General features: G+C 41.4%; 1 protein-coding gene across 4 annotated transcripts in view; it reads left to right on the top strand.

Moving 5' to 3' along the window:
• Window positions 1-11211, top strand: part of KCNN1 (potassium calcium-activated channel subfamily N member 1) — a 237724-nt gene extending 226513 nt beyond the window's left edge. For all 4 annotated transcript variants that reach the window (XM_040321348.1, XM_040321355.1, XM_040321353.1 and 1 more), the window contains one exon: window positions 9101-11211. In XM_040321348.1, the coding sequence (XP_040177282.1) occupies window positions 9101-9385 (285 nt within the window). In that variant the 3' untranslated portion in view covers window positions 9386-11211. The remainder of the gene's footprint in view (window positions 1-9100) is intronic.
• The last annotated feature ends 1598 nt before the right edge of the window (window positions 11212-12809 follow it).

Here is a 12809-nt window from a genome sequence, read left to right as displayed (position 1 = left end):
TCCCTCTTTCATCATGGGGTCTCTGCTCAGCAGAAAGCTCCTCCCCCTTCACGCTGTTGACTGTCAAGCTGACTTTCTCTTGTAAGCAGCAATGTGGGGGGAGCCGCGGAGAGGATGGGCAGGTGGCCAGCTGTGCTCTGCCATTACATGTAATAGCCAGGCCATCCACACAGTAGAATAAGGAGAGAGGAGGAGCGTAGCGGGCGTGTGGAGATGGAGAGATCGAGCGGGACCATTGTCTTCCTGGGTGTCAATTTACGCCCCTCAGAACCTGCCGCCCGGGACCAATGGTCCCATTGGGTCCCATGGTAGGGCTGGCCCTGGCTGTATAATAATAATAATCGGCTTCTAACCTCAGCTTGTTCAATTCAGCTTTGGCAATACAACCTGGAAGCTGGTTGGTTTATCTGCAGTATTGTAACTAGTTTTGCCCTCTCTAGCTTTAGTAAATAAACCCCTATGTGACACTTTTTGGTGATTGTTTTTTTCAGTGTTAAGTGCTAAAAAAAATGCTCACTGTGCAAATGACACTGGCATGGAAGGGGTTAACATCAGGGGCAATCAAAGGGTTGAATGTGTCCCTAGGGCCTACTTGTGGGTTATGTGCTTTTTCTAAGGGAAAACAGAGATCCGTGTTTCTGCTTAGCAGAAACGCAAGATCTCCATTTTCCCCTCTGACAGAACGGCGGTCTGCCATGTTTACATAGGCAGGCTGCCGTTCTGCCTCTCCTGAGAACGATCGGCAGGATGCTGTCGGTCCAGACAGGAAGTTAGGAGCACACTGTGTTTCAGTTTAACAAGGTATTTTTCTGTACATATGATGTTTTTAGAAGGGATAATTTATTGCACTGAATATGTACTGGATTTGTTTCTTGACATAGACTTTTTTCTCCATTCTAAAATCTCTTTTGTCATAGAAATAGGGCCACTCTTTATTTTACAACCAAGCTTTTCAGTACTGAATCCCAGGGCATTTTCATGTTTTCGACCAGTTATTTCAACACCCTCGCCTTGCCCAGTCTTGCTTCACTATTGACCCATCACTGTAATGTATGATCTCATCGGCTAACCTGCAGCAGCTTGAATTTCTTGATAGTGGTAAAATGCTGCTCCAAGTTCACTTTAACTGTGAGCCAGGGGCGGATCCAGAGTCTAGTCTCAGGAGGGGCACTGCCAGAAAATGTTGTGGGCAAATTGTCGGGACAATGGATGGTGTTGGCGCTTCAATCATCATGGTACCATGGTTGATATGGTGTCAGGATGATTGAAGCGCATTATTTCTATTATTACATTGTAATATAAAATTAAATGGTTCAACTCACCATAATGCAGAATCAGTGGGAGCCTTGAGTGTATCACTTCCTACTGTCGTCTGCCACCAAATGCAGATTGTCACTTGCCATATCCCCTGCCACCAGATGTGAATGGTCACTTGCCAATGTCTCTTGCCACAAGATGCGGGTTGTCGCTTGCCAGTGGCTGTGTCCCAGAGTGAGGGCGAGCAGTGAGAGATGTCAGAAAAGGTGCTACCCATCAGAATAAGCAACCAAAGTGATGTTGCACTGCTGCCATCTTGGTACACCCGCACGTGTCCACAGTAAGCCTAGAGTTAGAAGTCGGCAAGCAGACATCTTTATACACCCACCCATAGTCTTGCTTTTCACAGTTATTTTTAACAGTAAACTCTGCTTATATAGTGAAATATAAGTTGGGTTTACTGTTAAAAATAACTGTGAAAAGCAAGACTCTGGGTGAGTGTATAAAGATGTCCGCTTGCCTAACTAGGCTTACTGTGGACGAGTGCGGGTGTACCAAGATGGCTGTGATGCAACGTCACTTTAGTTGCATATTCAGATGGGGAGCGGCTTCCTGACTCAGAACACCTGCTCTCTTAGTCACACACTAGCCCGCCGGCATGATTGCTCACTGGTCCCCAGCCTGCCCGTCCGCTCGGTCACCCGCCAGCTCACCAGCTCACTATTTTCTCGTGGGGAACAATTGCCCTGTTGCTCCCCCGGATCCGCCCCTGCTGTGAGCATATGGACACTGTTTAGCTAACAAAAATGTACTCCATTTGGAAGCATCTTTTTCTCTGGACCAGGGAATAACATTGTAAAAGCCAAGTTACTGAGTACAACTTTTTAGGTACTTAGCATTGGAACAATGTATTTCTATGGCTTTGTATGGTATATATACAAACAAAGTTGGCAGAAAAAGATAGACTGTACATGTTACCCCTAGGGTGACCACGTGTCCCAGGTTTTCCCAGGACAGTCCCGCATTTTGCAGGTCTGTCCCGGGCACCTTCATTCCAGGACAATACAGTGTCCCAGAATGAAACTGACACAGCCACCCCCAAAAAAGGCTGCCACATCACCGCTTTACTCACTGACAGTACTTGTCCTGGCCGGGAATGCCTGGAGGAGCACAATCCCCACCCCCTGCTTGTGATTGGAGACATCATAAATTCCGCCTCTTGTGTCCAATCACTGTGCTGTGATTCTTACAGCACAAGCTGATTTTTAGGAAGAGGGGCATCCCTGAATGGTAGCTTGGAAATGTGGTCACCCTAGTTCCCCTATGTTACCCCATAAAAACAATTAACTTGCCTGGCTGGGGCAAAAATTGTGAACATTTTAGTTATGACAGTATTGCAGTTAAATGCATGGCTTCCTGGACAAGACAATATAGCTGCTCAAAAGAATCGCATTTCTGGTTTTACAGCTGCTCATAGAACATATTTTCAGTAGGAGTCCATATGGCATGCATGTTTTTTTTTTTTTTTTTTTCTAAATCTCTTTATTTATTTTTTTATTTATTTTCCATACAAAAAAAAGCATGTTTAAAGACACATGCAAATTGTTCATGGAAAAATACACCCAGGGAAGCAAGGCAATTAAAAGAATTAGACTCGCTGACTGGACGGATGAAAAGACACAAAGTCCCTTTTTCCTCACACTTCACTGAGTAGATTAATCATGGTATTAGAATCAGAAAAGCAGAGGAAGCAGTTCAGTTGCAGTAAAGTGGGACAAAGGTTCCTAGAAATGCAGGTTTATAGTTATGAGCTATGACAAGTGAATGAATTGGGCCCAAAGAACAAAACAAAAGAGTTGAATTTCAAAGGCACAATAAACAAAATTCAGGCAACATATATAAGGGACTTGGCATTGGACTAAGTAGCATTAAAGTGACCCTGTTTTCCATTTACACTTTAAAATAAAAATGCTGGAGTTGATTTACTAAAGGCAAATATACTATTGACTTTGCAAGGGAATTAGCCCCAGAGCTTAGTGAATGCCATGAAGTGACAGTTTACAAAGAATACCCAATTATGTGCAAGGAACATTTGAAAAAATAGCATTTTTGCTTTGACATGATTTAGATGACAGACGTCAGCAGGGCTTCACCTCATTCACTAAGCTGGGGCAAGCGTGCGAGCCGCCCGTGACCCGCTCCAACTGTGATTGGACATAGCGGGAGCCAATCAGCAGTGCATATTCATTGCAATAAATGATCCCTTTAAAAACATATTGTGTACAGAAAAATACATTGTTAAACTAAAATACAGTGTACTCCTAACTTCCTGTTTGGACCGACAGCATCCCTACTGCAATGCGATCCCAGCTAGTCTTGTCAGCTCTACTTGCTAGAGTAAGGTCTCTACCTACCCCCCACCCCATTATGTCCCACTCCATAAGCAAACATTGGTTTCTTTCCCAGCTACTGCCTAGACTGTCAAGAGTCAGTCTGCCCACTATATGTAGGCAAAGGGCTATTGGGATGTGTAGTTCTGGGGGGGGGGGGGTTAAGGAGGTATCTGTGTAAATCGGTAACTGAGCTTTTAAAAACTGCCCCTGGAAGAATCTGGTGATTATATTACATGGATCAATGTGATCTGTGTCCTGCAGAGCAAACAAAAATGCTCATGCTCAAGAAGGGAAGTGGGGGTGTGGGGATTATTTTGGGTAATGCCTAGGCATATTGTTTAGTAAATTGTAATGTTTCTCCTGCAATTATTTCCTATGTGCAAAAGCACCAAACCTACAGAAAGAGACCTTTAGTCAATGATAAATAGGGCCATCCAAGTGGTAACCTTTTGCCTAGCTTATCACTAACCATATAGTATCATATTTTCATTTTATAGCTTATTAATTAATTTAGTATGATTTAAACAGTGAGATTATGATTTCATTTTTTTATATTTCTTGCTTAAGGCTTAAGTGCAATAAAAAAAAAAAAAATCAGTGCAATGGACATAACTTAAACCTCCTCCCTCTGTGCCCGCTTCTCCCACCTCCACAATCTTCCAGTGTGGTGGGAGTTAATAAAACTGTGGGAGCTGTCACATGCTCTCATCAAGAGTTTCCACACAGCTCCTTCATTCATAGAAGCCTTTCTACAGCTTCTATGCATGAAACAGAATCTATAGCCTCATACACACGATCAGACTTCCATCTGATTTTTCCGTGGATTTTGCTCTGAAGGGCATTGTCCGTTAACTTGGTATGCATACACACGGTAGGACTTTTTCAGCCAACTTTCACCAAACCACTTGGTTTTTCAGCTATTTACCGCCACCCTGTGGGCAACTTCTGCTATTGTTGTCTGATCATTAGCATTGGTTCTGAGCATGCGTGTTTGTACTTTGGATTTTTGTCTGATGGACTTGTGTACACACGATCGGATTAGCCTCCATCGGACATTTGTTGCCAGAAAGTTTGTACAGCGAACATTTGTCCGATGAAAAACACAAAAAGTTTGTCCGATGGAGCATACACATGGTCGGATTGTCCGATCAAACAGGGCCATTGGACAATTGTTGTCAAAAAGTCCTATCGTGTGTATGGGCCTTATGAATGAGAGAGCTGGACATAAAAGGTGGGCATAAAATAATGGGGGATTTCACCTAACAGAAGAGACATCAGCACAAGGTACACATTCCATGGACTGTACGTTGTCCATTGTGTGGGCTTTTGTGTTTTTATTTTGACTGCATTTAGGTTTTAATTAAAGTGATTTATATAGTGTATGTATGTACAGTGGGGAAAATAATTATTTGATCCCCTTGATTTTGTAAGTTTGCCCACTTACAAAGAAATGAAGGGTCTATGATTTTGTACCATAGGTGTATTTTCAAATGACAAAGACATACCGGTAATATGAACCAAAAATCCAGAAAAAAATATGGTATAAATTGAGTTGTAGTGAGTAAAATAACTATTTGATCCCGAAGCAAAACATGACTTAGTACTTGGTGGAGAAACCCTTGTTGACAAGCAAAAAGATAAGACATTTCTTGTAGCTAGTGACCAGGTTTGCACACATCTCTTTAGCAGAGAAACAGCCCCAACGCACAATGTTTCCACCTCCATACTTGACTGTAGGAATGGTGTGTTTAGGGTCATAGTCAGCATTTTTCTTCCCCCAAACACGGCGAGTTCCCCTCCTCAAGAAGATACATGTGAAGTCATGCCAATGAACATCTAAATGATTAAGAGAAGGATTGGGAGAAAGTGTGCTGTGGTCAGATGAGACCAAAATTGAGCTCTTTGGCATTAACTTGACTCGCTGTGTTTGGAGGAAGAAAAATGCTGACTATGACCCTAATTCCGCGTACACACTACTACCTTTTTTATTGGTCTAGAAAAATTATGTTTCTTTCAACGTGATTCTCGTCAAGCCTGCCTTGCCTACACACGATCGTGAAAAAAAATGCTCAAGCAAAGTGCGGTGACGTACAACACGTACAACGGCACTATAAAGGGGAAGTACCATTCGGGTGGCGCCACCCTTGGGGCGGCTTTTGCTGATTTTGTGTTCGTAAAAGTTTGGTGAGAGACGATTCTTCGTGCTTTTCAGTCTGTTACAGCGTGACGAATGTGCTATCTCCATTACGAACACTAGTTTTACCAGAACGAATGCTCCCGTCTCATAACTTGCTTCAGAGCATGCACGTTTTTTTCAAAAATAGAGCATGTTCTAAATTTTTAATGGCCATTTTTCACGTCACGGCTCTGGAGCCCACACACCATTGTTTTTAATGACATAAAAAAAAAAAATAATTTTTCACGTCATGAAAAACAGTCGTGTGTACGCGGCATAAGAACACCATCCCTACAGTGAAGCACTTAGGTGAAAACATGATGCTTTGGAGCTGTTTCTCTGCTAAAGGCTCAAGCCGATTTTGCTGCATTGAGGAGCCAATGAACAGGGACCGTGTATTGTAAAATACTGGATGAGAACCTTCTTCCCTCAGCCAGAACACTGAAGATGGGCTGTGGATGGGTCTTCCAGCACAACAATGACCCAAAACATACCACCAAGGCAACAAAGGAGTGGCTCTAGAAGAAGCACATTTAAGATCATGATGTGGCCTAGCCAGTCTCCAGACCTTAATGCTATCGAAAATTTATGGAGGGAGCTGAAACTTATGTCGTGTACACACGATCTGAATTTCCGACAACAAATGTTCGATGTGATCTTTTGGGCGGATATTCCGACTGTGTGTATGCTCCATCGGACATTTGCTGTCGGAAATTCCAACAACAAATGTTTTGAGAGCTGGTTCTCAATTTTTCCAACAACAAAAGTTCTTGTCAGAAATTCCGATCGTCCGACGCACAAAAATCCTACGCATGCTCGGAATCAATTCGATGCATGCTCGGAATCATTGAACTTTATATTTCTTGGCTTGTTGTAGTGTTGTACGTGACCGCGTTCTTGACGTTCGGAATTTCCGACAACATTTGTGTGACCGTGTGTATGCAAGACAAGTTTGAGCCAACATTTCGTCTGAAAAAAATCCACGGTTTTGTTGTCAGAATGTCCGATCGTGTGTACGCGGTATTAGGGTGGCCAAGAGACAGCCAAAAAACCTTAAGGATTTAGAGAAGATCTGTAAAGAAGAGTGAACTAAAATCCCTCCTGAGATGTGTGCAAACCTGGTCACTAACTACAAGACACGTCTTACCTCTGTGCTTTCCAACAAGGGTTTCCCCGCCATGTTCTGCTTGGGTCAAATACTTATTTTACTCACTGAAATGCAACTTAATTTATAGCATTTGTTTTATGTGTTTTTCTGGATTTTTGGTTGATATTCTGTTTCTATCATTTAAAATACACCTATGACAAAAATGATAGTCCCTACATTTATTTGTAAGTGGACAAACTTACACAATCTGCAGGGGATTTTCCCCACTGTACATATTCAGAAACACAAGTATACAGCACTGTTAAAATGTGGATACAATTGATGTACAAATTGTGTAAAAAAATATTGATTCATTGCAAGATATAGCAACATTTTTGTTTTCTGTTGCTGTCTGATGTGCTAAGCAAGGGTTAATCCTGCATAGGTCTGTTGGTGCAAATCACCTCAACCCCACCATAAGGTGCTGTACATTCCTCCTCTTGATTGATAGGGTTTGCTCTGTGAACCCACCTCCATCTTTTGACTGGTGTTCTCTGAATGGAAGTACACAGTGCACATCTTGTCAATCAAATGAAGACTTGTACAGGACTGTATGGCAGTGGGGTAAAGGAGAAGAGCTAATTTTGTTCAGTCACTATTCCTAGATACATTTTTGGGATGGCATCAAGCCTCTGAACACCCAAAGTCACCTTGACAGTGATCAAGTACTGTGGCTGGCACACTGACATGTTTATATCTCTACAGTAGTATTCTTTGATTTGTAATGGCAATAATAATGATAGTTTGATTTTAGCACTTTGGTCCTGAGTGTATTGACTTATTATTCCTGACTTGCTGTTTGAACATCTTTGTACCCAGGCAGTTGTCACCCATACATTGTCTAAATGTTGAACCCAAGTGCTGATCCAAGAGTCTTTACATGATTATTTTGGTTCCAGCACGGTCAACATACACTTAGACAGAGAGTAATGGAAAGTCCAAACTTTTAAGCCCCATACACACTATGGCCCGGATTCAGAAAGACTTACGCCGACGTATCTAATGATACGCCGCGTAAGTCCACGGATGCGCCGTCGTATCTATGCGCCTTATTCAGCTAACAAGATACGGCTGAATTTTGGCTTCATACGACCGACGTAAGTCTCCTATGCCGTCGTATCTTGGGCGCATATTTACGCTGGCCGCAAGAGGCGCTTCCATTGATTTACGCGTTGAATATGTAAATTACCTAGATACGCCGATTCACGAACGTACTTGCGCCTGTCGCAGTAATCTACGCCGCTTAGGTAAGGCGTACGTCCGGCGTTAAGATAAACCACCAAATAGCAGGTGTAAGTCATGTTAGAGTATGGACGTCGGAACAGCCGTCGGATTTTACCTCGTTTGCGTAAGTCCTACGTGAATGGGGCTGGGCGTAGGTTACATTCACGTCGAAGGCATTAAGATGTCGTTCGTTCGGCCCTTCATTTACATGGGGTCACGCTTCATTGTAATACATCACACCCACTACCTGCCTACTTTGAATTAGGCGGGCTTACGCTGGCCCATTTACACTACGCCGCCGTAACTTAGGAAGCAAGTGCTTTGTGAATACTGTTCTTGCCTCTCTATGTTACGTCGGCGTAGCGCATATGAGATACGCTACGCCTGCTCAAAGATACGCCGCTCTACGTGAATCTGGGCCTATCAGTTTTCCTGCAGGTTTTTCTCTTCAGGTTTACCAAAACCCTGTAGTGCAAGGGCCTGCCTGATTGCATACAACTTGACACTTTGTATGCAAGTTTGACCTCATATTAGATGGTTTTGCTAAACCTGAAGAGAAAAACCTGCAGGAAAACTGATAGTGTGTTTGGGGCTTAATAGTTGCAACATGAACAACAGTAGAGGAAAAATCTGTGTGGACAACTGTGTAATTTACTTTCCTCTCACTTCCTTGTAGTATCTCTTGAACGTGAAATTCAAGGAATTCTCCCCAGCAGGACACATGAGCAAAGAAATAAACTGACAAGGGTTCTAAACAGTCCCCACTCTTTCCAAAACTAAAAAGAAAAGTTTGGGCCTTAGATTCTTAGTTTTAATGTAACTTCATGTTGCAAAATACCATGTTAATAGTAGAAAATGTCCAAATGCTAATTATTTCAATATAATCTTTTGACTCTTATTTAGACACAGAATGTGATGTATGACCTCATGTCTGAACTGCAAGAACGAAATGATGATCTTGAGAAGAGGATCATGACCTTGGAGACCAAGATTGACTCCCTGAATGGTTCTCTCCATGCTCTTCCAGGGCTAATAGCTCAGGCTCTGCTCCGAGAGCAGGGAGAACTCTTCCTCCTGCGGTCCCACAGGCCTTTTCCCCCTTCCAACAGCTCGGACAATTCATGGAGCCCCCCACGGAGACGTACCTCTCCTTCCACTGCCCCTCACACTTCTTCAGACAGCGGCTGAAGGGAGAAGAGGACAGATGGAATTCAGGGTGGGAGCGGTGGAGTGAAGATCTAACAATCTCACCTTTTATCCATAGCCACTATGTGGTTTAATTATGTCAGCTTTTTTTCTTAAAAGCCTTGGATATTTGTTAACCCCTGAGGGTTCTTTGAAAATGCTGGAGTGAAAGTTCTATCAAAAATGAAAAAGAAAATATAAAAATGTTTGTGTAAACACGCACACGCGAGTACGCGCATGGCGCGATTATCCCTCTCTCTGTCATAGGGTGATCCTGTGCAGTGATGGGGTATAGTCCAGTCTAGATAGATTTCTAAATCAGTCTGCTAAAGAAATCTCCAAATTGTATTTATTTTGTTTTAAAATAGGTTTTTAAGGTTGTCTGCCATGTGTTTTGTTACAGATACAAACACCTTTGTCCTGAGGCTTGCCGCTTCATGTTTTTAAAAAATGGGCAGTCAGTCATATTTTTTTAAACCCTCCCCCCTTTCCGCCAAAGGAGAAAACTGTGTATGTATATATAGATATATAAATAGGAATAAAGGTGATACAAATAGTATAGATTTTAAAGAGTCACATATGAATGAGATGAGACTGCATGTAACCTTGTTTTTGTCAGAGGAAATCGCAACATTCATCTGGCAGGAAGGTGTTCAGTTGTTAGTGGGCCATTAACTGGTCCTAAACGTACGTGTGTGTGTTTACATATAAATATGTATATATAAATATAGCCATATATATATTTATATATATATATATATATAGTATAAAAGAAAGAAAAACTCTGTATTTTTTTAAACTTTTTGTTTCTGGAGTGGTGTAATATGTAATATGTCAGAGTTACTGCCCCACTGGGTGACAAGTATTATTGTATGAGGGTCATGGTAAATGGTGTATGAGACTGGTATCTGGTTTTTGAAATAATCAGTAAAAAAGTTAAATTTGTAAGGCAAATACTGTACAGTGTATTTTATTTGCATATTTATATTCCACTGAAGTCATTTTGTGTAAGTATAGACAAAACTTTCATTTTAGTTTTGAATAGAGAATTAAATTTGACTAGAGAGTGATAAAACCCCTATCCTGTTATTTTTTGCTGTCTGTGCCCAATAGGATAATTTGCCCACACCATTTGTCACAATGGCCACTGATCAACAAGAGTGAATCAGGGATACGGACAGCAATAAAAATTTAACAGTGGGTTTAAATTCTATCCAAAACCAATAAAAACTTCCTCTACAAACATTTTAACTCCAAAGAGGATGTGGTTTTAACTTTTTTTTAATCAATCTATATGAACTCACATTTGAATGAATAAGCCAAGATATCTGATTTAAATGAATGCTCAGATTACAAACAGTTAAAAACATATTTAAAGTATTTTAATTTAATTTATAACACTGATCAGTTGGAATTTAAAGAGAACTTACCACCACCTGGTACACAACAAACTAAAGGCAGCCAGGGGTTTGTATACCTCCTGCATTTACAGAAACTCAACCGATGTGACTGATCCACAGAAGAATCCCTACAGCAAAATCGACACTTCCAGGAGTGTCAACTAGAGCTTTCCACACTGCTCACCGTGCTACCGCCCACACCTAACCCCTACATCATCAATGTGTTTCAGCAGCATAGTAAGCCTAGTGTCATTTTTGTACTATGCTTGGATTTTAGTGCAGATCGTAGGGGAGTTCTCATCATCCTGGTAAAACACACTGATGTTGTAGGAGTCAGAGGGAATGGCACAGCCAGTAGCCTAAAGCCTCGTACACACGACCGAGTTTGTCGGCAAAAACCAGCAAGAAACTTGCTGGGAGATATTTTTTTGCTGAGGAAACCGGTCGTGTGTACATTTTCATCGAGGAAACTGTCGAGAAACTCGACGAGCCAAAAAGAGAGCAAGTTCTCTATTTTCTCGATGGGAATATAGAAAATTGCCTTGTCGAGTTCCTCGACAGCCTGACAAGGAACTCGACAAGGAAAACGATGTGTTTCGCCCGTCGAGTTCCTCAGTCGTGTGTAAGAGGCTTTAGAAGTCTCTCTGCCCAACAGTCCCTGAAGTGTTGATTTCGCTGTAGGATTGCCACAATCATATCCTATTTTACTACCGATTCCCTGACTGCCTTTGGATTGCGGAGTACTTTTATGTGACAGGGTCTCTTTAACATAGAATTTAAACTAGTAAAACTTTTTAAATACACACATTTAAAGCAATTTTTCCATAAAAAAACACATTTCAATTCCAGATCTAGAATTAAATTTGAATGCCCAAAAGTGTAGCATCATTTATTGTATACATTTCTACTATCGCCACCACAGTGCTACTCAATATGAACATTTTGCAGGTAAATGCTCAACTTAAACAGATGGAATTATTGTAAACCAGATCCAGTCTCACCCTGACACCAAGTCCATGTATCCCCCACTGCACCCATAGGGCAGTGTAGGACACTATGATGCCCCTTAGGGTTGTAGTCTTCCCAAGGACACTGTTGGATTCTGTATTGGCCATCTTGACTTGAAGTGGTAAATCCTGTATGTGATGGGTTAATAGGGTTATAAGTTAGTCAATTGGATTTAACACTAGATTATCATTTATTTAAAAAGTTAGAATTTTCAGTGCACGCCAGTAGTAAATGTATGAAGATGACAGCAGCCTTTAGTGTAGACGAGGGATATTGGCAATGATAAGACTACCTATGTTGGGTGTATTATGCTGTTTGGGTAGGCACTTGGGCATTATATGTTTATGCTGGTTTTTCTGGGTTTTCTGCACACATGAAAGACATCATTGGTGGTAAAGTCAGAGAGCCACTTATGTTAAAGAGCTTCATGATAGATATTAGGTAAAAAAAAAATGGAATATTACTGATTACATTTTTGATAATTCTAAATAGGCATTGTTGGAAGATGGACTATGTAGCATGATGCTTTTAACTGGACCCAACACACACCTGAATATACTGTAGGTTTGCAGATGGTGTATTTGTTATGTGAAAACAGTTGTTGGTTCTATTCTGAAATGCATAATGCCATGTACTCCATCCGTCCATCAGCACCACAATCCGGAGGAAGAATGCTGCTGCTGCATAAATGTTGAGTTTTCTATGGATGATACCAAGTATACTGGGTAAGCATGTTCTATATGAAACATTATTTCCATAGAGGGCACTGACTACCTTTTAGAATCTAGTCAGCTTCCAATTTCACTCCAAAGCAGGGATTCTTGCTGAGGAAACCCAATCACCTCTCAACTCCAAAATCCGTACAGTGCCTATCCAGCACTGAAAAGGTTGATACCCCCTGCATTTTAGGAAGGGTTGGTAATGTTAGTTACCCAGCTCACACTAGTAATATCTAATTTCTAGGTTTTTATTTTAAAGGACGTAAAAAAAAAAAAGAAGATACTTAGAAGCTATAATCA

This window comes from Rana temporaria, chromosome 1 (assembly GCF_905171775.1).
Source record: "Rana temporaria chromosome 1, aRanTem1.1, whole genome shotgun sequence".
NCBI classification, from domain to species: domain Eukaryota; kingdom Metazoa; phylum Chordata; class Amphibia; order Anura; family Ranidae; genus Rana; species Rana temporaria.
The sequence above is the reverse complement of the archived record's forward strand: the minus strand, read 5'-3'. Positions and strand labels throughout refer to the sequence as shown.